We start from the raw sequence: 26,855 nt of genomic DNA, 5'->3' as shown, positions 1-26,855 counted from the left end.
GCAGGGCGGGTGTGTGGGGTGTGGTGGTTTGCTGTTCTTTTTTAAATTAAGTCACTTGAAAGATGAAACCATATGTCACTGCTATCACTACATGACATCTTTATCCCTCTGCCTGTTTCTAGCCTCTCATCCACCTGAGTGACAGGAAAATGAAGGGATGAAAACATTAATTTACTAATGGAATTTTCATTATTATTTTAATTTCAATTTCATTATCTGTTAATCAGAAAAGAAGTTGTTTTTTCCTCTTGTGATATGAGAGAAGAGACTTGAAAAGAAAGAAAAATTGGTAATGCAATGTACTAAGTGATAAAGACATCCTAAACTTTCAGACTTTATGTACATAATACATGACTACTAAGAATTCGATAAACAAAATTCTGAGATGAGCAAACTTTTTCCAGCAGCTGTCCTGACTCAATTTTATTCATCTGAGGACAATACTACTTAGAGGGGAACCTAATTTTCATTAAAAAAATGCCTATTTGACAGTTTCAATCTCATCATATGCACAAGATCAAAAAGAACTAGAGCAAGGCAATTCCAACATGTTTCCTGTCACATAAGGTGTCAATCCATCTGAAGCTCTGTTGTGTTCACAATAGGGAAAAACTAGTTAAGACACAGCTCTATTAGGCAAGGCATTGCCTATCACTTTCACGCACACCAGATCTAATCTTACCAGTTTGATTGAACATCCTCATACCCGCCAAAAAGTAATAATTAAATCATAACATTCATAACAGTCAAACAGTCAGATGCCAGTGCGGACTATTTGATGTGAATTAATATTCTTATTACCAATTAGCACTCCCATGGTTTTCGGTATTCAGCCTGCAGTACCGTGTTCGTTGCCCTATTCTTATGTATTTTGGCATCTAGAACATTTGCAAGTACTAATATTTTTCACATCTACCACGGCTGCCTTCTGAGCACTTCAAAGGATTAATAAAATTAGTCTCACTATGCCAGTAAAAAGAATAAATGTACTCTGGCAGTTCTGCAGATAGAATTTAAATCACCTACATTATCTCCCCTAGGAAGATATGCAGCTTCTGGGACAGAAGTTCCATATCCTCTGATTTTCACTTTTGTCCCCGAAACCCAAGCCCATCTCTCTATAAATAGAGTAAGACAGCACAAGTCTTGCACTATTTGCAATTTAAACACATTTTTGTAAACCACAAATGGAAATTCCCACCCCTGCAATCTTCTTCCTTTCGTCCATCCAGAAAGAAAAATCCAGTGCTACTTTTGAAAAAAATCACAGGTAAACGTAGTACTTTCTTCTTCTGAGGCACTTGTTAAGAACCTTTGATTGACATTTGATTTACTTTTTTTCCTCCTTTTCCTTTATTGCTCTTTTCTCTCATGAAACAAAGGAGAAAGAGAGGATGAGTAGGCTGCTGTCATCAAGAGCTACACAGATACAGCTCCGAAGAGCAAGTGTAATTTAAAAAAAAAAAAAAGCTCCAAAAAAAGTGTGTTTACAGTAAGTATTTCTGTGAGAAGTATATACCTTTATCTTATTTGTGGGTGCGTATATATCAGGGCAAAATCAGTTCCCAAGTGAGCCTGCTAGTAAACTTTATAGTAAAATAAACTTTATATTAAACTTCCTAAAAACACCCTAAAGAAGTCCAAAGGGCCTTTAACTCATACAACCCAAAAGGCTCTGCTAGGATTAAAACAAGAACACGTAACTTTTCAAGTAGAGAGAACCAACCATCCCCCCCCCACCCCCCCAATCCCTGCTGCCTCCCTGATCTGCCCCTGGAGGGAGGAGGCGGCGGCTCCTTTCCCTGTTGCAGGCTGGCTAGTTCTCCCAAAGGCACCAGTGACCTCCCCCAGCCTCCAGGATGGGCCCATCTCAAAAGCAGAGTAATGTGTATTTATTTATATGGACTTAAGTAAAAAAACAAATCTGTCTTCTTGAGCAGAAAAGTATCAGTCACCTCACGTAACACTCTACTACCTCCCATGTTCTAGTATTAAATTGAATTTGGTCCATAACAGTGGTGCAAAGCTGAACTCTTGCTGGCTATTGCAGTCCTACTACCCATAACCCTTCTCAGATAAGTGATGCTTCTTGTTATGCACCAAAGTTCCATTACTATGAGAGAAAACTATGTCCTCATTCCTTGCATCCTTGCTCTCCTTTGGTTATCCTTCCAGTGGGAGCGTATTCTAGTCAATCACAGCTGGTTACTTACATGTTCTTGACCAGACCAGATCATTGTCACCTACAGATTTACTGAAAGCTGCTTCATTCAGACAATTTTGCTCTAGCTAGTCATACAGTGAAAAAGAAAGGGGTTTTTTCTGCTGAATAGAACTTACCGTAAATCACTCATCTTTGTCTTACTGTTCCATTAATAATTTATAGGAACGAGCAGCTCCTATGCCAACAGGCCAGGTCCTGCCCTTTCCTCAATGCCAGCTCCCTTCCCACCTGTATGCAAACAAGGGGAGTCAGACCAAAGCAGGGATCTCATGCACTAACAGGTGTCATGGCAGAACAGAAGTAAGGCTGGAAATGTGACTGCTTCTTCTGGAAGCTTGAGGTTCTACCAAGTTCAAAAAGAGATTGAGCCAGAGAAGCGCCAAGTAGCAAAGCAGAAGATCATGAGATATGGATCTGGCACTGACGAGCTGTTTGATTGTCACAGCTCCATGCTGTACTTTTGCCTTTTATTTTGTTATGTTAAATTAGAAAATTTTCAAACTTTTCTTTTTAAATTGAAGAATAGTAATTGACTTGTTAAGGAAAAGAACTAGGGAATTTCACGCCTTCTGGGTGGTGTATGGCCTTGAGAAAACCACCCAAGAACTCCATGCTTGTGCAACAGAGTGTGGTAGCCCCACCAATTTGTACTAAATATATATTGTTGCAGTGAGTTGTTTGGGGTTTTGTGTGTTTGTTTGTTTTTAAATACTCTTAAGAATTTCACGGATTAAATAAAGATTGACAAGCATACAATTCATGCTGTAGGTCATCTGCTACACAGATGTATTTTACATGCCTTCTCTGAATAACTTCTTATGGTTAAAACAAGGTCATTTTGGATTATCAAATTCTATTCTGGACTATCAAGTCTTCTCAGTTCAAATTATAACGGATGGCATCGATCCATGATCCTTACATTTATTTGTCTGTCCAGTGCTTTTCACACAATTCTAAAATACAAAGAAGAAAGCAGCCATATTCCACCTCCACGGGAAAACAGCACAGGTCTTTTTCGAAACTGTGGATCCTCATATATATACCAAGAATCCACTGCTGAACAGAGCTCAGCAAGCAGAGAATCATACAGTTCTGACCATCACAAAACATGCCTAAATTTGTTAAGGACATGATGTTTAAAAAATGACTTCAAGTGTAATAATTGTAGCCTAATAAATACTTAAATAAGCTCTAGCCTAATAATTATGAAAATAAAAGTTTCCCAACTGTATAATATGGAATATATTTTGATGTTCTCCAGGGATGCAAGAGATCTGTTGCTTTAAAATGATGTATATTTACTCTTCCTGGATAATTCTTGATCATTTGCAATTCATTAAATACGGACCTCTTCCAGTCTCCAGAGAAGAAAAGAAAGGTAGCAAGTTAAACTTAGTTCAACAGGGCATACAAAGACAAACCAGAAATGAACTTATATCTAACATCTGCTGAGTATCAAGTTAGCTAATACAACTTGATGGTATGTGCTTTCTTAGTGACCATGTACTCTGCCCATCTGAATATATCTACTAGCTTTTCTTGGTTTATAGACTTGTTCATACAGTGCTCCCCTCTGGCATATAAATAACAGTTGATACTACTAAAAAAAACTGTAGGAAGTTATGTAGCTACATTAATCCTTGTTGTATCCTTCTTCACATGAGGAATTAATTAGTTTATGATATGGACTTCTAAATTTAATTTTAAAGTGTCAGTGGGTGTCCTCAGTTGACTCTTCACAGTGAGTTGATGGCTGTCATACAAACAATATTATCCTTACAAGTATATAATTTTGCTAAGGCATTGTTGTATTCCCAGGTAACTGACTAGGGGTTCATACCTTTTAAGATCTCTTTGGTAGTCATTTTATCTATCAGACTTTTATTCAGTGCTTTTAAATAATTTTACAGCTAGAGTTGCAGCTTAAATATATGTCAGTAATTTCTGTAAGGTATTTCTTTGAAGTATGTTGCATTACCGCTCTTTTGCTTGTACCACCATGATACCTGTAAATACTAATTTTCATACCAAATGTTTTTAATATGAGAAATGGCTATCAAAATTTGTCAAAAGCATTAAGCACATGGAGATCAACCTACTCTGCAGGAGCCTCCTAATAACACTGTCAGGGACAAGGCTACACTGTGGCCAAAAGAATCACAGTAGGAAATACAATCAGATGTCTGTAAAAATCCCCCAAATTCCTATTTTTAAAAATTCAATTGCTTAAAGGACTTGGAAGGAGTAAGAATCAATCTACAAGAAGCTTGTATGACACAGTAAAATTTCAAAAGCTGCTTGTATTTTTCATGACATCTTTCTGCAATGGCACAAAAAGAATCCTCCCCTTTATTCATATTAGCAGTGTTTCTCATCATAGACTGTACAAGCATTTTTATTTAAAACCAGGATTAACATAAACTGTCACACTTCAGACCGTATTTGAACCCTTTTTGAGGTAAAATTTATAGAGGAAAGATTTTCTAGTGTTAGCCATGTGATATTTTGTGCAATATTTTTATTTTCCTGTTAAGAGCTGATATTACAGAGACAAAAGTGAGTCAAGAGGGTGAAATAGTGAACATGCTGTTATTTAAGATGACAGGAAAGGAAAAAAACAAAACCCCCCAAAACAGATTGAAAGACCTACTTGATAAATGCAGGGCAAAGAAAGATGTCTTGCTTTAACCTAACAATTGGTGAATTCCACCAAAGATCTTGGTTCTAAACATTTTGATTATACTGCCAAATGCTTGATATTGCTCAACAGTCTAATGCTGCATTAGTCACAGTGTGACAGTCAGGGGTGGGTTTTTTTCATCCCATAACATGCACATACAAAGGAACTAAAATGTTACTTGCCTCATTTAAAGAGATTGTACTTCCTTAACCTAAAGGACTCATAGGTAACTTCCTTTAACCATTCTTAAGCCTAAATTGATCTAATGAAAACTACATCTCAACTGAAAAAAAAAACTAAATTGCTGATTACAAGCTGGTATGGCTGAAAAGTAGCACAGCACAGCTGATGTATATTGTATATCTGCAGGGAGTTTTTTTCAGCTGAACCCTTTGATGAATTTCCCTGGCAGCACTTTAAGATTTGTAATGTAGAAAAGTTAGGTTAAAAGTATCTCTTCTACGTTAATCTGCCTTCAGACTAATTTAATGCAGGTACAAAGTAGAACATTCATCACATTGATTAGGATAGTAATTTTAATTAATACTTCAGTCACTACTCCAAACCATAGGTCAGTGGTCAGTCTGATAGTGTATGTATTATGCAGCTAAGCAATTTGATTTCCTCAAAAGACAAAAAAAAAAGTTTGTGAAAATATTAGAGAAAGGATTGAATACAAATGGACACTTATAACTCATCGCCTTGTAGCAGAAGAATGACTAAGATTTTTTAGCAAATGCCTGCCATTTATATTTCCACACTTAAAGCCCTTTGTATACGGAGTCCCAGAGAAGAAACAATATGAAACAAAAAAAAAAAAAAAAAAAAAAAAAAAAAAAAAAAAAAAAAAACCAAAACAAAACCTTTCCCTGCCTCTTCCCCTGCGTCCTCACAGGGGCTTTGCTTTACAGCTCATCATCTTGGATGCTGCTTATCAAGGAATACCTTCCCGTCGCCTGACAGTGGAATTTAATGCCTGTTTGCCCACATTCCCCTTCCCCCAACACCAGCAGATCAGCAGATAGGAGACAGAATGGCTGATTAGCTTCTAGCTCCAACCTCTCTCTTAGCTATAAGCTGCAAATGCACACACAAGGGTCTTCTCTTAAAAAAAAAAATAAAACAAAAAAAAAAAAAAAAAAAAAAGAGAAACTCATTTCCAAATGACATGGGAAGGACTCTGTAGAAACAAAATAATAAAGAACAGTACAAAGTAATATTTAACACTCTACACTTTCCATCAAATACTACAATGTAAACTTGAAAAATAGTTTTTTCAAGCTTTCCAGTCCTACAAGCAAAGACTTTTTAGTATTATGCTGATGCATCACATAGTACCAATTATTCCTCTGTTTAATATTATATTAAATTGAATGTTATCTTAAAATATAGTAAATATTCCTCAGATAACACTCTAAGGGGAAATTATAATTTCGCACACATGGTTGTGAATGTAGACATCTGTTTGCAGAGTGGGCTTGGCTCCCCAGTTTGGGGAGCAATGGAGTTGCAGAATTTTTGTTTCGAGTGGGAAGATTAGCTCTTTGAGTAAGTCTCAGGCCAGTGAGGAGTAACTAATAGCTAGAAACAGAAACCAGGAAAAGCAAAATCAGTTCCCCAGGCTGAGACCAAGACAATACCCATGCAGTTGAAATACCTCAGGCCTCTTTCTGTGGAAGAAACGCAATAATGCCTCTTCATCCTATAGGAGTTTTATGAGGATTAGTGTTTGCAAGAGCCTTAGCCCCTCAGAATTAATTACTATTTATGATGATCAGTTCCCTCAAATTTGCATGCTGAAGATATCTAGATGATATGTGGGTAGCATTTATGATTTCAGTAGTAATATATAAAAAAATGACAGCTTCATAACATTTGTTAATTTTTTCCCAATTAATTTCATTTACTCTAAGGACTTCTTTCTGGCTAAGAGGTGCATAATGCTTTATAAAATAGATTAAACCCAATAATAATGTTGGTTTAATTTATGGACAGATAATTCTGTGGGTTTTTTTCTTGTCATGATAAGGAATTAACATTTTGCTAACAAATTTGCATTCATCCTCATGCATCACTGAGAATAATTATGGAAATCAGATAAAGAGTACTGGAATCAACCATTCTGTGGCTGTGGAGGGAGAGAGGATAAAGATATTCAGAGGAGAGCGAAGGAAAAGGCTTAAAGGATTAATAACTTAAAGACTTGTAAATATTATTCATTCATAATGTTTATAAGCATGGCAATGAACATCAAATACACAAAATTGCAATTGAAGGAGTGCTCTCAAAAATACAGCACAGAACGAAGCAAAATAACAAAGATACCAAAAAGCCACAATTACCATTCTGGTTATTTCTAATTATGACAAATACCTTGCTATCACATCTAAAGGTTTTGCTGCTTCTAACTAGGGGTGGGCAAATAACACTGCTTACGATCCACCTGTTTCCTGCCTGTGCAGAGCATGAGAATGTCCTGAAATGGTTAGCATTTCCATGGGACAGGAAAACCGTTTCTCATTCAAATTTAATTGCGTATTGATATCACAACTAGCATTCAAATCCTTTCCACAAAATGCCTCCTCTTAGTGCTGCTCAGTGAGCAGAGCACACTACGGACAGAACAGTGAATGCACATCCAGAACTGCTTGCAGAAAGGTGCTGGGTTACTGAACTTGCAAATACAGGAATATTTATTCTATGTCCAAAACCAAGGAAAATTTGATCAAAGTAAAGTGACCTATAGCAATCCAAACAATCACTCAGTAACAATAAATCAATGCTGTATTCCTCGTTCTCCTCTCAAACAGTACCCTAACTTCATCCTACTTCACAGCTGCAATACCAGTATGAAAACAATGTTAGATATCTTTAAATTTTTCTCTTGTAGTACTAAAAAATTGGTAACTTTTGTGTGTTAAAGTCCCAAATTCTTTAACACTGACATGCTAAATTAGCTTTTTTATTTTAAATGTTCACTGCCACCAGTTTTCTTCATATTTGTCTTTTTCATGTTTTTATTGCATCTATTTTTATATGATACATAATTATACCCTACAGATTTTCATTTAGTGCATGTTTCCTAGGCATTTTAAATTTGATGCAGACATAGCAGCCTGTGAAAGAGGTTAGGCTCTAGGTATTTTAGTGAAAGGTAAACAAAAACCTTGAGCAATAGTATTTGTTTGACATTGCTTGTAAAAACTTGATATTTAAAGGGCCTTGAAAACAACTCTTTATTCCTCAGAGCCAGTCTTCCCCTTCAATTTGGATAAACTGACTTTTCTTTCCAGAACTTTACTTCTATTTACCAATTTAGTGAAATAAACTGGCTATTAAGGCATTTTGTTAGAAGCACCAGAAAATAAGATTTGCTCTGTACAGTCATGTGGAACCATTATGTGCTTCTCCCTTTCACATAAATAAGAAACTTCACTCTGTTTTGGAAGGATCTTGCCATGTGGAGGAAAAAAAAAATATATATAAAAATCAGTCATGTTTGTTCATTCTTTTCTTGGTTACTGACAACATCCTGAAATGTAACAATTACAGCAAATGGCAATGTTGATTTCAAGCAACTGAGATAGTCAGACACCAGAGGAACAGAACCATTATGGGTTGTCTTAAGGTGACTTTAATCAAATTAAGATTACTATACCATACTGCTGGGAGTAAATAGTACAAGAGTAAAGCATTGGCTGGGAAGAAGAGGAGGTCCCTGTGTTTCCTAATTCCTAACAAAGAACATGCAGCTGAAAGTGATGAACTTTATTATCTGCTTCCTAGGAACTGACCTACTCAACATCAATGGAAAAGGATTTTGCCTATCCCTTTTCAAATCCTTAGTTCTGTGCTTAAGGATACCTATCCATTAGTTGTATATCCTGATCCATGATGACCTTGCGAATCTTAATCTCATCAAAATCTAAAATTATTTGGACACAAATGTTCATTGTTCTCTACTCATACCAAGATCAAAAACTGTTAGAAATTTACTGCCAGATCCTATGAAGCAAAATGATCATTTTATCACAAGGAAAGCCACCTTTTATGAGAACAAACAAACATTAAGTTTTACAGATAGAGATCTGGGAATCAGTCATGTCCGTGGTCTGCCACGTACCTAAAGAGAAATTTTTTCCCCACTGTGTCCTCATTAGTGTTAATTTAATCTTTCAGAACTCCTGTTTAAAACACCAAAATCTATCACAAGGCTACCCATATCACTGTACTGCTCTTCCCCTCATAGATGTGTAAGTTTAAAACATATGCAGCATTCATCCTTCCTTGAAAATATCAAATCTAAGAGAAAAAAGAAGTTTCTTTCTTGGTTCATGCATTTCCTCTGAATTACTCTCAGGTGATATGCTGAACTGTTTTGACCATTATTCACCTGATCAGGATCAGGTGACCATGTCTGGTTATGTGCTCCCCTTTTCCCCATTATCAACTTCTTCAACAGCGTTCTTTTTTTCCTTCTGCATTTTTCTAATCTAATCAGCAATTTTTAAGTTAATCACATTCACATCTATTTTTAAAAGTGTTTAGAAATGCATCTTATCTAAAAATTACAATAGTCTTTAAGTTGTCGCGGTTATCCATAAGCTACTTGAAGTAGGAATGACATTTTCCTATACATATTCTCCATTACAACAATGCAACATAAAGACTAGGTTTTCAACATTTTAAAAAGAAAGAAAACTGACATTTTCCATTATCTCCACCCCCAATACCTTTCAAGACTCTTATTAATATCTGATCAATGAAGAAGCCTGAATAAATAGATCTCTGATTCTACACAAACAATGAAACATAACTTTCCTGGACTGCTGTTAAACACCAGATCATTCAATCACACTTAAGAACCTTTCAACAAACAAAAAAAGACATTAGGTTACTTGTCCTCTTTTTTAAAAGTTTGTGTAAAAAAGGTAAAAGACAACTTGATGATTCTTGAACAAGTGATATTCACCTTAAACACAAATATATTTCATTACCAATCATCAGTGTACTGAACTGTGCTGGAAACAAGGAAAAGAGCAAAGTAAATGGAAGGCACATGCTATGGACTGAAATCAGGGTACATCACACCTTTCAGAAACAAGAAACTTGTAATACTATAGCCATGTTATACTGCTAATATTTAAATACAGAGAATTTTTTTTTTTTTCCACACAATACTAGCTTTAATTTTATACAAACATTGGTGGCAAGAAAAACATTCAGAAAATCCTAACCAAACACTGTAAGTCACCTAGTCCAGCTGTATCACACAATTAAAGCTCCCTCCCCCATAAACCAGTTTCCCCAGGAAAATTAAACAGCCCAGCATAAGCACATGGCTTGCAAGGGACACTATAATTTAACACAAGACAGAGCACAACCTAGGAATAATCTCAAAGAAAAAAAAGCAAAACAGGAATGTGACAAAAACCAAACCTCAGCAAAGCAGCATTCAGAGCTTCTCAGGACTTTGTCTGCTCTACCAGAGCAGCAGCTGGAGGAAAGGCAGGATGTAGCTGGGTTCTTTAAGTGACACAGGTGTTTGCGTTTTAGCCATTAAAGCTTGCCTTGGATTTCAGGTGATTCAAATTAACATGATATAGCCCACTCTCCTTAATGGCTCTTTAAATTGCTCACCAAAAAAATTTGTCTTTTTAAAGTCTAGGAGAGCATTATCAAAATCAGTCACTTATTTTTAGTGTTGTACTTTTGAGACATAAAACTTGATAAGAATTTCAAAATGCCAACTCTGCATTTCTACAGTGGAGATTATGTTTGAAAACATGTGGCTGCATCATGAACATTACTTATTTAGACACTGGGAAAGTTGTTTATATGTGTTTTAATAGATGGGTCAATGAGCTTTTAACCAGTTGATTTCCATTTAAAAACTTATTATTTGATGAAACTGAAAGTTTTTTTTCAAAAACATGCTGTTTCCATGTAAGTGTCTTTCAAAGGCTTTCTGGATGGAAAATGCAATCACTGGCCAGAAAAAGAGAGAAACCACCTGCTACTGTGAGAATACTTGTCTGGGAGGTAGGAAAACCATTTTCAAGTCCCCGGCTTGTTTAATTTATTATAGGAAGAAAAAAAATCTATAGTTCTCACACATACTGGAAATGTAATCATTATTAAGTAAATATTCACATTGCAAATAGTCCTACATTTTATTTATACTGAATAAAATTTAAAAAAACACTAAAATTCTATCATTTTTACAACAATACAACCACAAAAAATACTCTTGGGTTGGAACATTCAATATGGATTTACATTTTCACCTCTAAAACGATTGATGGGGTTTAAATGGTCAGTACAGATTTACATTTCTACTTCTAAAGTAATTGATGCCTCTGACACAATCCATACCCTCCATGAACTGAAGGCACATGCCACTGTAGTCTGTGGGCACTGCACCATTGATCTAAACAGAATGTAACTCTGAAACCCTTGGAATACTTCTGCTTACTAAAAGAAACTCCATCATATTTTCCAAATGCCAATGCCTGTATTTACTTATGCCTATCGGTCCCTAGCCAAGGGAAATTAGGAGGATTTACTATCTGTGTTGAGATGATTAGGATGAAGAACTTTAAGTACTCTTACTGGAGATATCAGGATCCTCCCCATAAAGCTTCAAGAAAATATTTTTTTTCACAGTCTTACTGATAACATGTTTTAAGCAACCTGTAATGCTACAGGTTTTATGATTTTTTAATCTTAGATACAGAGTACTCAGCAGGCAAAAAGTGCCCTGTAGGTATATATCAGAATTCACTGTTTGATTGTTTGTGCTTGAGGGAAGAAACCTGAATGAACTTCATATTTACCCTTGTAGTACTGATTATAGTAATTTTTAAGTTATTCTGGTAACCCTGTTAACTGAAAAAAAGTAATGATGATCCTTCTGCATGCTTTTGTTTGAAGTATCTGTGTTTCTGGTTGCTTTTGGAGACATTAGTAACACAGACATTAATCCTTTTTCTTTATGTGGCTCACTGACAAAATAATGGAATTTATGGCATTATAAGCATCGATTTTGCCTAAGCCAATAGCTTGCAGTTTTGAAATGTTGTAAAATGTCCTTGTACCAGTACAACTGTACTTCTGAGCTCACACAAGTTTTCTTAAATTATCCTGCATTTCAGGTGTTAGGACCTTCAGGTATTACCTCTCTTGAAGTATTTTGTTCTCAGACCAAACTTTGAGCTGCAAGCCCTGAAGGAAATGGTAATCTCAGGAAATACTGTCTTGTGTTCAGAATGTGTAAATATTTGTCTCTCTTCTCCATACAGGAAGCCTGTCAGGTATATAACTTAGTCTATTTGTTTCTTCTTGCTCACTCAATTTTCCCTAACAGAGCCGAATTAAATACTTTCACCTAGGGAAGTCTAATAACCCAAAGTAGCTAAGCAGTAACATCACCTGAAAGCTTAACTCAGATACAGTATTCCTAAAATTGTATAGCAGCATTTTTAGATTACATTGTAACTCCATTGTCTTCTGTATCTCCTCCTTTCAAAACCTGTATGAAGAGGTAGATATTTGTAGTTCTTTGGTGTACAGGACAGCTTGTCCAATGGATACATACAAGGTACATATAGATGTGTTCAAATTTGGACATAAAAAAAGTGCATTTTCAACATGAGCAAGAAGTAAGAATCAATGGCAGACACAGAGATCATGTTGTGAGAGAGACAACTTGTTTCCCAGAATCAGATTACAAACCAGGATAAACTAAGACCAGAAAGAAATTATTAGGTCAGGGGAACACTGGGCAGGTATTTATTATTTATTACTTTATTTTTTTTTTCTTCCATTAAGCTCTGTTTTGATGATCTTATTCTTTGCCACTTGATTTCACATCAGTCAAAGCCTAGGAGGAGAATTTTATCGCCACATCCACAACTCACTGGATGAGCTGACGCAAATATTACTCATGAGACAGGTGATGTGGTTCTACTCGGACAGACTTGTGGGAAGATTGCTGTTTCTTAGGAAAAGTGTGCACAAAACTACTTAGAAAAAGGAAAAGAGAGTGAATAGATGCACAGATGCTTCTTGCAACAGGACCTTCAGAATTTCACTTCTACCTTCAGAATAAATTCAATGCTTTTGCAGATCTCACATACTACGATGATAAAGACCATGAAACAAATCAGATGTGTAAGTCCTCTCTCAGAAATTACAAAAATGAAGGCTTTCATCAAAGGTAGAAAGCCACTGTGATGACATGGCTTTTGAAAGTCTGTGCTACACCAGTTATACATAAGGAGTCAGAGAGAAAGTGAAAACTGATACAGGAAATAGAGGTAAAGAGTGGGAGGAATCAATTAAACCACTGAAGAATGATGAGAGACTGGTTTAAAATAAATTGGAGATTGGGGTGGCAGATTAGAAGAGGTGGGGCTGAGTGAGTCATACTTCTATAACTCTATTCACTTTAGTAGAAATAGCAAACGTATTTCTGTAACAAACAAAAAACAAAAGCCACAGGGGCTTCAGAGCTTACATGTTGCCCAGTGGAAGCAGAAATTCAAATGGAGGGTGGAATGTGAGGGACAAGAGCTAATGATGCTTTCAGTCCATGAAAGAGGATCACTGAACCCTAACCTGTACCTGCCCATGGGTCATAATGTCTATGTGATTATTTCAGAGTCCCTTTTGAATACAAAAAGAAACAATACATTTAGATGGTCCTATTCAAGGAAGTATCAGCAAATAGTTAAAATATTGGAGATATTTAAGGAAGATAGGGCAAATAGGGTGGTTATGTGTCAAGAAGCTTTTCGAAGTACAGGCCCGATTTGTTGTCATCGTTGCTGACCAAGGATAAGAACTCATTCTTCAGCTAGATATGTAAAGTCACAGTCTCAAAGATAAGTCACCTTGGCTAACCAGTGATCATTATTGTGACTGTCATATTGATTATTCCAAATACCTGCAGTAAAAATACTAATCTGTTTATTGAACAGATGCAAAATCTATCTCTTGTCAAAGTTGTATGCACAAATGTCATGAGCTGCCAGTCATGTCCATCAGTGAATGCAAAGATCTGTGTTTATGGAGCCTGTAGAGCTGCAGGATGAATGGAGAACTATTAGTATAGACCTAATTTAGTATAGATTTATACTTTATAAGACCTACAGTAGTGGTAGCTGTTAAGGACTTTTAGCTTTTGTTACTTGTCCTGGCACTTGCATTTCTTACTAAAGGAATTAGCATCAAGAATATTAATTACAGAAGTCAGAACATAGTAAGATAATAAATGCTGAAGGAAATTCTCAGCTCCTTCAAAGCAGAAAGCAAAGAATGTAAGGATTTTTTTCTTCTGTTTAATGCCAATTAGTAAAGCATGGTTGAGATTAATCATGGAATTGAAATGCAATTAAACATTGCTATAATAAATTACTATTATGGTTATTATTTACAACTTGGTTGTGGCTAATAACCAGTGAGACTGGTGCTCATTGTAACAGATAATAAATAATTAGGTAATATTAGACATCGCATGTACTAAATGGCCATCACAGATCTTTAAAAGTGTCTGTCACTATTTTTTTTAATAATTTAAAAAATAATACAATACTAATACAATAAAGCACAGTATAATTAGTAGGAGAAAGGAATAGGTTCTGAAAAATGGATGAGACATTGCTTGGTAAGTGACCTTTCAGAAATATCCCCTTCTTCACTGATCTTCTAAATGAAAGGCAAGATTATTTTTAATTACAGCTTATAAGCATATATATAGTCTTAATTAAAAGTCACTCACATTTGAGCCAGCTATAGTTTTGCTATTATAGCATAGAATAACACTTCAGTTAAGGTTGCATGACAAATACCACTCCGTTCTGTTGTATTTCAAATTCTTAATTCTGAAACTTTTCAACTGTGACATAACTTTTTTCCCCAAGATAAGGCTCTAATTCTCATAGTGATTTTATACAGGGACAGAAGGATAAACTTCTGTTCAAAGGAAGAACCTTCCCTACAGAAAAGTTTAAGTGCAAAACCACCAAGAAAGAAGATGTTCTTTTGTAAGAGAAGAAATAAACTTTTTCCACAATATGGGAAAAGATCTCGCTTTTTTAAATCGCTTTAGCCACAAAAAAAAAGTAGAAGACTGAAAGCTGGAAAAGCCTATGAGTCTTTTATCAAAAATTGGTTTAGAAAAGTGCTTCAATAGTGCACCATCTGCATACATGTCTGAACAGGATTTTTTTCTAAGCTTTTAAAAACCATGGCTAGGGAAGACTGCTCCAAACGCATGTGCATAGCTAACTCCACATGGAGAAGAAAACCCAAAGCCACATGAAAAATTAGTTGTACTTCTGGTTACTGTACAAAATTGTTCGTTCCTCAAGCAAAACCAAATTCCATTGCTATTTAACTATTTACAACAGCTACAGAGGGAAAGTTGCTGAATGTTATTAATGAAAAAATTATATTTTCATTTTCTCAGGGTTTCTTTTAAGATTAAATAGCACTGGATTGGCTACCCTTATTTCTAATTCAATTGTTTTCTATTCCTTTTGCTAGGTATCACTGACACTCCTTTAAAGATACTGTCTTAACATAAATAAAATATAAAAAACCCCATTAAAATAATGGTATACAATGGACCCAACTGGACTATCTCTTGATGAACTGGAAAAGACTTTCCTCCAAATGTTCCTGAGTACGGTCTCACATGATTTGGGTCCTTCTGGCAGTAGTGCACATCCCAGCATGCACAACATATTGTGAAAATGGTAGCTGAGTTGAGCGTTACTAGAGCTGAGATGCAACATGCAAGCACTCCCACAGGAGCCGGGCTTCCCACTTGCCTTAGATTAAATTCAAAATCTTAAAATATTTTTGAACAAGCTTTGGTTCTCCTTCATATTTATGGAGTACATATCCTGTGGGATTAAAAATGACAGGCATCTGCTTTGGTGAAGTTGGATGTAATAAAGAGTATGATGACAGAATTTGCATTCTTTCTTTATGCAGACTTTCTTTTGAACATCCAAGAAAGGACAGATCTCTTGGTGAAAAACCAGGTAGGATTGAGAACGGGGATTTGGTTTTACTTCACAGTCTAATATAAAAGCTCATTAGCTCAGAGATCTTCATCTATCCCAAAGAGACACAGTGTTTATACCACCCTGTTTCGTTACACCTGTTTTCAGAACCGCAGAATGGAATTTCTTTTTCAATCTTCATTTCTACTGCAAGGAGGTGGGAAAGGTTATTATCATGTTGCTAAGGGGAATGCATCATCCCATCATCAAAAGCCAATATTATAGACTGACAGTATTTGGAGAGGGTTATGGCTTGTAAAACCAGTTATTCACATTACTACTGGAACAATATTGCTCTCTCTTGGAGTGAGTCAGGGAGAAATAACAGAAATTGTTACATTTTATATTACTTTTATTTCTACTTGAGGGCGTTAGCTGTGAGATGTATTTGACTTTTTCCTGGTCTGGCCTCCATTTTATTTGAATTCCAAAGGAAAATGTTCCCATTTTGAAAATTGACTGAAAATAAAAGATTAAATAAGTCTTCCTACCCTTTTTTCCTCAGTTTCTTGTACCATTTTCTACTATAAAATATAAAGGAAGGAGACTTTTAATACAAAGAAATAACTTCTTTTTTTTATTAGAACAACTATTCCCCTTCAAAGATGTAATTTATTACCCATTTTTGAGCTATACAAGCACCATTTCCTTTCAAAATAAATAAAGGCACTATGGTGTATTTGTCAGAGAGCTCTTGATGCAAACAGAGCACTGTTTGCTTACCTCAGATGTGAATTTAAGCATGAGATTTTAGTCTATTTCAAGTTAAATTTTCTTACCTCTTACACCTTTATATGAGCTGACCGGCCCATTTATTTGTATGTGATGTATCTTAGTGGTTTCCCAGGGTTGGGGAGAAACAGTAACTACAGAAACTGCCTTACAATATTGAGTAGACTTCTATGTGCATTTAATGTGGTTTCCCAAGAAAAAAAGACATGTGTGCTCTAATATCTTGGCAAAACATTGCTCAATTTTAGCCAAATCTGGTTGAGAGCTAGTGGTCTTGAAAACATTAAACCCCAAAAAAGGAATGAGAATCAGTGAATAGCTGACCATGGATATCCCATCTGTATCTCCACTGATGAAACCACCAAGCAAGCACAGACCTTAACCATTCTAATGACAGGAATCAGGTGGCTAGCTAGCTGGTTATGAACTGTAGGCTGCAATTGTTACACAGATGTACAGAATATGGGAAAAAGAAAAGAAAAAGAAAACAACCAACAATTTTTTTTAAGGGGTCTGGAGACGGCTGGTATTTCCTGCGAGGGAGACGTGTACAGGAGAGATGCAAGCTTTACATCAAACTTCATTAATTTTACTTCCTCAGATTTAATTCAGCGTCATGACAAAGCGACTGAAAACACAACCCAAGCTACTAATTGTTTTCATACAGGAGGTAGAAACTAACTGGGTACAGGGAAATTTTAAAAGGGATATTCCTGTGAGTGTAACATTATTCATATTATGACACACGTTTGAGACAATGACACTGGAAATCCAAGTTCCCTCTTTCTTGCCTGAGCAAACAACTGGCAAGGCCTTAGCTTTGCCTGCAGCCACAGCATCACTCTGAACACCTGGGTGGCCTCAGCAGACCTCTCCCAAGACCTGGGCTCTCTCTAAGGGCTTTCTGTGTCCCAGGAGTGGATACCATAAAGCCAGGTGAAAAAGGGACATAGGGTCACTTGTTCCTTGCAGCTTAAACCTTATGAAGTTGCCAACATCGTCCCATCATTTATTATTAAAATTAACTAAAATGACAGGCCTGTGGCTTACACTGCATTTATGCAGAATCTTTTTTTTGGTATATCTTTAAGGTCTCCTTTATTTTTGTGGTTACTAATGATTGTTTCATTAAAACATGTACTTGAAGTGCAATATAAAGAGAAATATATTGATGAAAAATGACATGCACACCTATGCAGGAATGCACGTATCAAAATTTATCACTGACAGATGAGATGGATAAAAACAGAGTCTTATAAATAATGGTTTATAGCTCTAATATGCTGGAAAAATACTCCTCTCAAAACCAGTAGCATTTCATAATAGGTATTTCTTGAAAACTGCGTGGTACATATATAAGAATATTTGCTGTTATGACAGTAATTTAAAGAAAAGGAAGCAGCAATAATAGCACTGCATAGTGCATCAGATAACACAAGAATCCAAAATTCCTAAATATTTACTATGAAATTAATTAACTGTACCTTGAAAAATAACGGCTCCTCAGGAAGAGGGCTGACAGGAAGTGAGGCGGTGCTACTCGCTGGACTCATGTCCGTGCTCTGAAAGAAAAGCACACAGGAGTTTGCATTTCCAATCAAGTTCTATGGACAGTTTTTTACATTTTGGAAAAAAAAAAAAAAGAGCACAAACCCACTGAAAATCCAACCCAACAAAATTAGATTGAGAAAGCATTTGCAATCTGTACTGTATTTACCTTTAATTAGTAAAAGTAAGCATTTTACTAATGGGTAAGTACGAACCCACTGAAAATCCAACCCAACAAAATTAAATTGAGAAAGCATTTGCAATCTTTACCTGTATTTACCTTTAATTAGTAAAAATAAGCATTTTACTAATGGGTAAGTACATTGCATTTTCCTTTGTTTTAAATGCACTCCCCATCCAAAGACTGAAATGTATGCACAAATACGCAAAAGAGTACTACAAGAGGATATCAGAGAACACAAAAATTTGTTCATGCAGACAAGTTATGATATGCAAATTTTTAAATTTTTTTAAAAATTATTTTTTTGGATGGCCCAATAATAAAGTTAGAAGGCAAAATTAGCAGGAAAGTAATATATTGCAGGAAACAATTTGGATCAAGGGTTAAAAAAAGATCACTTTCACATGAGTCAATATATCTAACAAATGAGCACTAACATATGAAAAGAAACAGTGAACAGCAAAGTTAACAATGAAAATAAGTCAGCATATTTCAATGGACCTATCCAGTTAAAATGCCTGAAAGACTGATCTAAACACCCACTCCTTTTTAGGTAATATTTCAGTAACCTGTTTGGGCAGAATGGTCATTATTTTTACAGATGTGACAGATATGAAAAGAAGTGTGGAAACTCTTAATAATTCGGAATGGTAATAATAGTAGAAGAACAAAATCTGGATTTAAAAAAATACACAAACAATATCAAGACTGTTCTGGAGAAAACTAGAATATATGATACTTGGGAAAGAAATCCTTAAGTGCTAAAATAAAAAAAAAAATCCACCACCAACAACAATAAAACAGGAAAGACGTAACTGAGAATAAAAAACCACGTTTGCATGGGCCAGAAGTGCATTTCATTTTCAGACTGTGGCATTGCAATGCAGAATGATTTAACAAATTCTACTTATGCAATTAACTAATCAGATATCTGCTTTCATATTGCTATGAGTCTATTATGACCCCTTAGACAAGCCCAAATTCTGCAAGCGAAGAATACCGCTCCACCCATGCAGTTCTAGCAGTTCATTCATCAGAAGAATTTCATCCAGAGATACCATATTTTATTCAACCAACTCGTGCAGGATGAATACAGACAAAATATGGAGTATGAAATCCCTATGTCAGATCTGAAATAGAAGGCACAAACTTCCAAGTTAACTCTGAGAAAATCACTGAGTTTAATTAGATACATATCAGTTACACCATACCTGAAAGGAAAGACAACAGAGACTTGCTAAACAGAAGGGATGCAAGTAAAGGAGAAAGGAGGGGGCCATGGTAATTATTTCCTAAGACAAAGACAGAGACATGTAGTTTATAACCCATGGAACACAGAGAAGGTGTTGAGGAATAAGGGAGATTATAATGTGTCAGAAAGCCAATATCTTTGTTGAATTCATCGCTCTGGTATTCAGAAACATAATAAATTTTAACACAGACTCCTGCACTTGATCATCAAGAAAACTGGCTGACAATATTTACTAATGGGAAGTGAAACACAGCTCTTTTAGGTTAAACTCAAAGTGCAAAAACCAGACACCTCCTCTGTGAGAATGTTCTGCCTCAAAAGGCAACAGTTCAGCCGAGGACAATTTATCTTTTAATTTACACAGAACAGAAAAAACTAAGAGGGGAAAAAAATCAAGTAGCTGCTTTCCAAACCAAATCAAGCGCCCTAATTTGCAATTAGAAGTGCACGGGAAGGCAGCCCAAAGTTTTAAGGATTGAAACAGCCTCGATATGAAAATTTGCAAAGCAGACTGGTACCTGTACGCTACACAAGCAAGTTCTACTTTTAAGAAAGATCAAACAGCCCGGAGGATGACGAAGTTGCTTTGACAAAACTTCTCAGGGCATATCCACGGGATGGCCTCAGAAAAACATCTGTTCTTCCACGATGACTGGACAGGAGCCAGCCCAGGTCTGGATGCCACACTGATGTGGCACTGTGCCTGAACTAGAAAGGCTGCTGAGAGGGGGGGTATATTAGTTGGGGCACCGTGACTATAAAGCTTCTGGACTGCAAATAGTTTGGCCAGATTGGAGCACTGGCAGAAGAGCCTGTGTCTGGCTACAGCTGTCCACGTGTGCAGCCCCTCAGTGCCCCCCCCAACAACTTCAGTAATTTCCCTCTCTAAGGAATGCAGAGCAGCTTCTCTGCCAGTGTAAATTAATTAAATCCAGCAGCACTAACACAGTTTATTATAGCAGAGAACTGAGTGACAGTACCAAAAGGGTTGTTTCTCGAGCTATTAAGAAGACCCCTTCCCAACTAAATCACTGCTTTAAGAGATGTTGTCAGCTTGCCCTCCTGGAGGGACACATTAACAATTTCAAACATCACACTTCCCACCTAAATTTACCATCCACGGGGTATTTGTCATAATCACACGTTACAGTCTAAAGCTCCCCATACATACCAAAAAAACTACCACTGTGAGTAATCCACTCAATGACAACTTTTTATTTCACGTTGCCTAAACTTACTCTGTTCTCATGAAAGCAGCCACTCACTTTAAGTCTGGCTTAAAGTTACTAGATTTTAGTTATAAATTAACCAGAAAAGCGATAGCACCATTAGGCTATAATTGTATCTTGTAGTTGATGTTACACGCCATTTGTATTATAATTATATATATTAGGTAAAATTAGGTAAATCAGGACATCTCCTAATTTTGCAGTACTTTTCTGTATACCTGTAGCATTTTAAAATTTATTTGTATCATGCACAGTGATACCAAGGCCGGGTTTTGCAGGCCGAGCCTTTTCCCTGTGTCGCTGGGTATCCCCGAGTGTTCTGGAGAGCGGAGAATTTGCAAAGCTTTAATCACTTAAACTCCATTTCTAAAGTGTCTCAATACCAACAATTCAAGTATTTTTCAGAAAAACAGTTTAATAAAATCTTGCCCAAGTTTAAAACAACCCTGTGAGCTTTTATTTCAGTGCTTTTACCATTTTTAAATTGCAGCAGGCAGTAAAAATCCAGCTAATGGACATTAGCAGAATTTTGCCGATAATTGCTCCACGATTACAATGATCAATGATCCAATTTTCTTCTGATTTCTAGAGCTGATCAGCCTAAATATATGTCATCCTCATTGTGCAACTGAATGGGTACCTTGGAGGCAGTTAGGCCGTGCTAATACTTTATCTTCAGAGAGCAATGTTAAAAATGTGATGAACCACCAGGAAATTTCTTAATTACAGGGCAAAGGAAGAAAATCAGTCTAAGAGAAAAAACTTTTCCCACTTCTGTATCCTGTTTGGAGATCCAGGATCAGGATCCTGCTTAAGAACAGATTTCCACCATTTTAGCTAGGTGAAAGAGAAAGTAGCTCTTTCTGGAGCTGTTTTAAAGTAGTCACAGCCTTGGTTTTGTTTTGTTTTCTACCATTTGTTTATACGTGCCTCAAAACAGAATGTTTCACAAACTGATGTAAATTGTCTAAGGGCAGATTAGAGAACGCAGTCAGTGCTTTTCCAGCAACAGAGATCAGTTATATATAAATAAACACCGTTAAAACAATGCTACATTGAAAACAAATCATCTTCCATTCTTCGGCAGCTGTTCTTTAAATGAAAACAGATACAGCTCACCTCATAAATTGGGATTTTTCTTGCTACAAATCCTTGTTTTCAATCTGATCTTCTCTAGGAAGGTGCCTATGTACCAACAACCTTCCTTAATTGTACCATAAAATATGGACCATCCACCGTATATCACCCCCTGACAGAAGCCAATTTAATTTGCTACAACTGCTTTTCAACAAGGGTAAACACTGCAATGATAGTTGGCAGACATTGACTTCTCTGGAGATCACTATCGCCATTTATTGATCTAAGAAGTTAATACTGACAGAGAAAACCTTCAGTGGATATTAGAGCTAGAGATCAAATAAATCTTTATAATAACTGAAGAAAAGCAAAGACAATCTGTGTACTTTATAGCTTTTTCCAAAGAGTAGTGAATGAGTGCTCAACTGACTTCCAGGGTGATAGTTTTAGTTGTTTCGTAAGTTATGCCACTAAGTATCATTTTATAATTTAGAAGCCGAGTAGAACTAGGAAATTAAGTGCAGTCAGCAAGCTCAGTAGTGACATTTTGATATACTGAAGGTAATCAAAGACCTGCAAATGGATTTATTAATGAGTCTGCACAACATCTTTATGAAATACTGTGCTTAAATGTTATTATCCTGTTTTATCAATGAAAATGAAAAAGAAGGGGAAGTGATTTGCTCAAAGCCATGAAGGGTTGTTAAAGCAAAGATACAAATCAGGAACTAGCAGTCCAAGCACTCCAGTTGTTCATCCAGAGTGTGAAATGCTCCCCTACACACTTCTGGAGTGCTGTGATTTCTATAGTTTCTATATTATTTAACATCATGAAGCTTTTGCTGATACATCTACATCCTGTAAATAAAATTACTACAACGAATTGAGGTCAGAACAACAAAAATTAGTTTCAATAAGAAAAAATAGCAGATGCTTGAAACGAGATTTCACCTACCACTTCTCCTCATGTTTGATTAATTTTCCCCAACAATCTCACTCAGTAAGAATGTAAGGTGCCTCCTTATAATGTATTTAGGCCTTTTTTCTAACACCTTTGAATACAATCCAGGTGGTTATTTATAAACCTATTTCATGTGTCTTTTATTAGAAGGTATAGTTAATTATTCTTACTAATTACTTATATGTGCAATTATCAGCTGAGACATTTAGTTACTATTTTCAGGTATTTGCCTGGTTTGCTGCCTAGCTTACAAGGCTCTGTGAGTCTTGCATCTGACTTGACTTATTGTAGCTCCCATTGTAGAGGTGAACCATAAATTAGAGCTGCTACTATTTCTTGCCACCTCTTTTTGTGCCAGTACATGAGGTGTGGGTAGCCAAGTAAGTTTTTAGTGGTTCAATTATCTACTGATTCTCAACTAACAGTCATTATGCGGGCGGACAGATTAGCCTCAATTCCTCTTAAAATCTAAGCAAAGCTCATCACCTGAGCTGTGAAATGCCAGTGGAAAATTTCACCTGATTTAAGATAAGACACTGATCTGTCACTTAACAGCATTTGTATGTCTAGTGCTGTTTATTTTAGATGACTCTGAGCTCTCAGGAACTCTGAGCAAACACATTAAATGTAATATTTTCACTGAATTTCACTGAATTTTTAGAGTTGGAAGGGACCATAGAGATCATCTAGTCCAACTCCCCTGCTGAGTAACATGTTAGGGAGATCATCTAGTCCAACTTCCCTGCTGAGTAACATGTTAGAGTATGTTACTCAGGACTGCATCCAGGCAGGTCTTGAAATTCTGCACCATATTTTTTCTCAGTGAGGAGGGATCAGGATGAAGGATATTTTGTTGACTGCTATTTGTTTCTACTTTGAAAAATAGCTGAAAGATGCTCATTTAGCCTTTTAATTAGGGTAAATTAATTATAAAGCCCATAACCAGCAAGCAACATAAAAAGTATATAACCAGTCCATGGTTTGTTGCAGGGCTACAGTGTTTGAAATAGTTTAGACTCGGATTATATTTTCACATTGTTAAAGCCCATAACCAGCAAGCAACATAAAAAGTATATAACCAGTCCATGGTTTGTTGCAGGGCTACAGTGTTTGAAATAGTTTAGACTCGGATTATATTTTCACATTGTTTAATTTATATTTAATATATATTTAATTTACTCAAATACTTGAATTTACTAAGCAAGCTATCTCTTCTGTCCTTATATTACATGCAGAAGCATAAGAATGCCAAAGTACCAGGCACAAATTACTATTATTATCTGCTTTTCAGTTTCTAAAAATGGCAATATGAAAATACCTAAAAAATAAAACATCTGGTAGCTGGCACAAGGAGAACACCTTAATGAACATTTTAAAATTTGTAAACAAAGTAGAAAACTGAACTAAGCCTCTAAATACACCCAAAAATTGGAGGCTGCTGGTTTACAATTGACATGCAGAGGGAAAAAAAGAGTCTGTTTTTACAAGCACATAAATGTCATATATCTCATAACAGAAAATGACATCTATATCACTACATAACTAATAGATTTATTTAATAGCAAATATCCATTCCTTCTGCTCTGTGTTTTCACCTTGATTTTTCATTGCTTATCCTTCCAGCTTGTCTTTATCCCCTGCTTCCCTTCATGAGACTCATAATAAACAAAGACACAAGTTGCCTTGGTCAGATAACTTCCTGGCACACAGAGGTTAGACAAAGGGTCCATTAATATGTAGGAGAAAACCACTTTTACCTTCCAAACAGCAAATTCAACCTGAGTTAATCTCTAAAAAACCCCTTCACTTCTATCTGCAAGCAGAATGTAATTTCAAAAGTAATTTGGACAATGACTTTGGGGTTAACATCTCTCTGTGAAGAGTACCGCAGGATCATCTGCGGTACGCAGTGACTGTCACTGCGTGAGTTGGGACTGCTACTATGACACATTATATTAAATGTGATTCCAGTCATATTTTATCCTAATGAAAACCGGGGGGTTGCTTTCATAGATGCAAACGCTTTGTTGACAACACAGTGGAGAACTGATTTCCTTGAGCAAAACTCTACTCTCTCTTCAGTTTCTATTGTTTCTTTCATACTTCATTGACTATATTATCCAGCCTTGACATTTTGTTATTGTATATTCTTCCCTAATAATATCACATAACATCAGCTTTTTCTGCTCTTTCAGCAGTCAATTGAGAGAACCAAGTACTCTCTTGGGATTTTAATCTGCAGGCTGCCTATTTCAATTGCTTTTCTTTCCTTGCAGGAGATCTTTCAGGTTCAAATAGACATCTTTTTTCTTGCTCAAATTGCATTCAGTTTTGTAGCAAACATGACAGTTGTCTCATACAGTAGGTTTAGTGATGGGTTTTTTAACCCAGTCACAAAGACATTTCCTTTCTCCAAAGCCTGCATTGCAGCACTTAGAGTAACTACACTGATACTCCAAACACCCAGAGCCTGAATCCGGAAGAAAATGTCTGCATCCAGTCAAAGAAGAGTCTATCAGCAAAGTATCTCTGGGGTCTCTCAAACTCCTACATCTTCCCTGTATACAGATCCATCATTTCTCTGCCATTCCAAATAAAACACTTAGAAAAGAAGTAATCAAATAATTAAATGAAGAAGGATCAAATCTGATTGCCTCTTTTATCTCCCTTACACATTTATGCACATTCTGCATCATTACGTACCATAACATACTGGAACTGATATATAAGTGGGAGCCAAAAAGGATTAGTTATTAATACAAACAGTAAATACAATTAGAATTACATTAAAGAGGATAAAAACATACCTAGGATATATATTTATATGCTTCTGAATATGTGGAAATAACTGTCTTGATGGGTTAGGAAAAAATTGCTCCTGGTAACAGGTTGTTCTCTAAGTTCCTCTGAAGTACCTGCAGATGGCCACTGTTGGAGCCAGACATGGATTTAGGTGCCAATTTCAGCAAAACAGTTCCTATGCTCACATACTCATACAATTAACTGTTCTTCATGAAGCTCTGAAAGATATTCACAATCTCCTTGCAGCCAATGTAATGTCTTTTTTAGTCTACAAGAGAAAAACACGATTCTTTCCAGATAAAAATCTCTTTGCACTTGCCATTAACAAATATTTTTCTTTAAACATTTTCTCATACACTAAATTCATGTCCAACAAACTACACGTGCTTTACTGTTCAGTACTTCCCTTTGCCCATATGTACATATGGATGTAGGTGATACCTCCCGCAACACCATGGTCAGTTTTCTGACTACAGTTTCCCTGCCATATTGTTTTCATCTGAACGAGGACAATGTTTCACACCATTAATAAAAACTACTTTTTAAATCTGAACATAGGGAAGCCAGCCTGATTTTCATTAATAATTTCCTGCTTAATTGTTCTGTTGTTTTCTACCTTTATTTTACTTTGTAAGCATCGAGAACAACATTGCCAGATTTTCACACTGGTGTTTTAACGTGAGGCTAAGTTTTATTTTTCTGTGTTTCTCAAAAAGACTCAGATGCCTTCAATTGCTATGCATTTCACCGAGGTTTTAGCAAGCCACTTTACACTTTCTAAATGTTGTGACTGCAATTATTCTCACTTCTTCATCAGTTCTCAGAAGGGTTTTTACAATCTCACTACGGAAGCACTTCTGACAGGGTATTTTAACTTATTTAGATGCAGAGCCTTCATTCTCAAAACTGTCTTGAATTCCGCAATACAGCTTAAAGGAAACATTTCAAACATCTGTATGTGTCTGCTGCTAAATCAAGGAAGACACTTTTTTTTTCCCACTGCAAGAAAAGAAGGAAGTGACATTTAACAACTTGAAATATGCTTTCCCTGGCTGCAGCACTGCTGTATGATGTTGTTAGAAATAGAAGATAAACAT

General features: G+C 36.1%; 1 protein-coding gene across 2 annotated transcripts in view; it reads right to left on the bottom strand.

The window, feature by feature from the left end:
- Window positions 1–26,855, bottom strand: part of CCSER1 (coiled-coil serine rich protein 1) — a 690,045-nt gene that overhangs the window by 346,763 nt on the left and 316,427 nt on the right. For both annotated transcript variants that reach the window (XM_014943378.1, XM_014943384.1), the window contains one exon: window positions 18,193–18,270. In XM_014943378.1, coding sequence (XP_014798864.1) covers window positions 18,193–18,270 — 78 coding nt within the window. The remainder of the gene's footprint in view (window positions 1–18,192; window positions 18,271–26,855) is intronic.

The sequence above is a fragment of the Calidris pugnax genome, unplaced genomic scaffold, assembly GCF_001431845.1.
Source record: "Calidris pugnax isolate Ruff unplaced genomic scaffold, ASM143184v1 scaffold15, whole genome shotgun sequence".
In the NCBI taxonomy this organism is placed as follows: Eukaryota; Metazoa; Chordata; class Aves; order Charadriiformes; family Scolopacidae; genus Calidris; species Calidris pugnax.
This window is presented reverse-complemented; position numbering and strand designations above follow the sequence as displayed.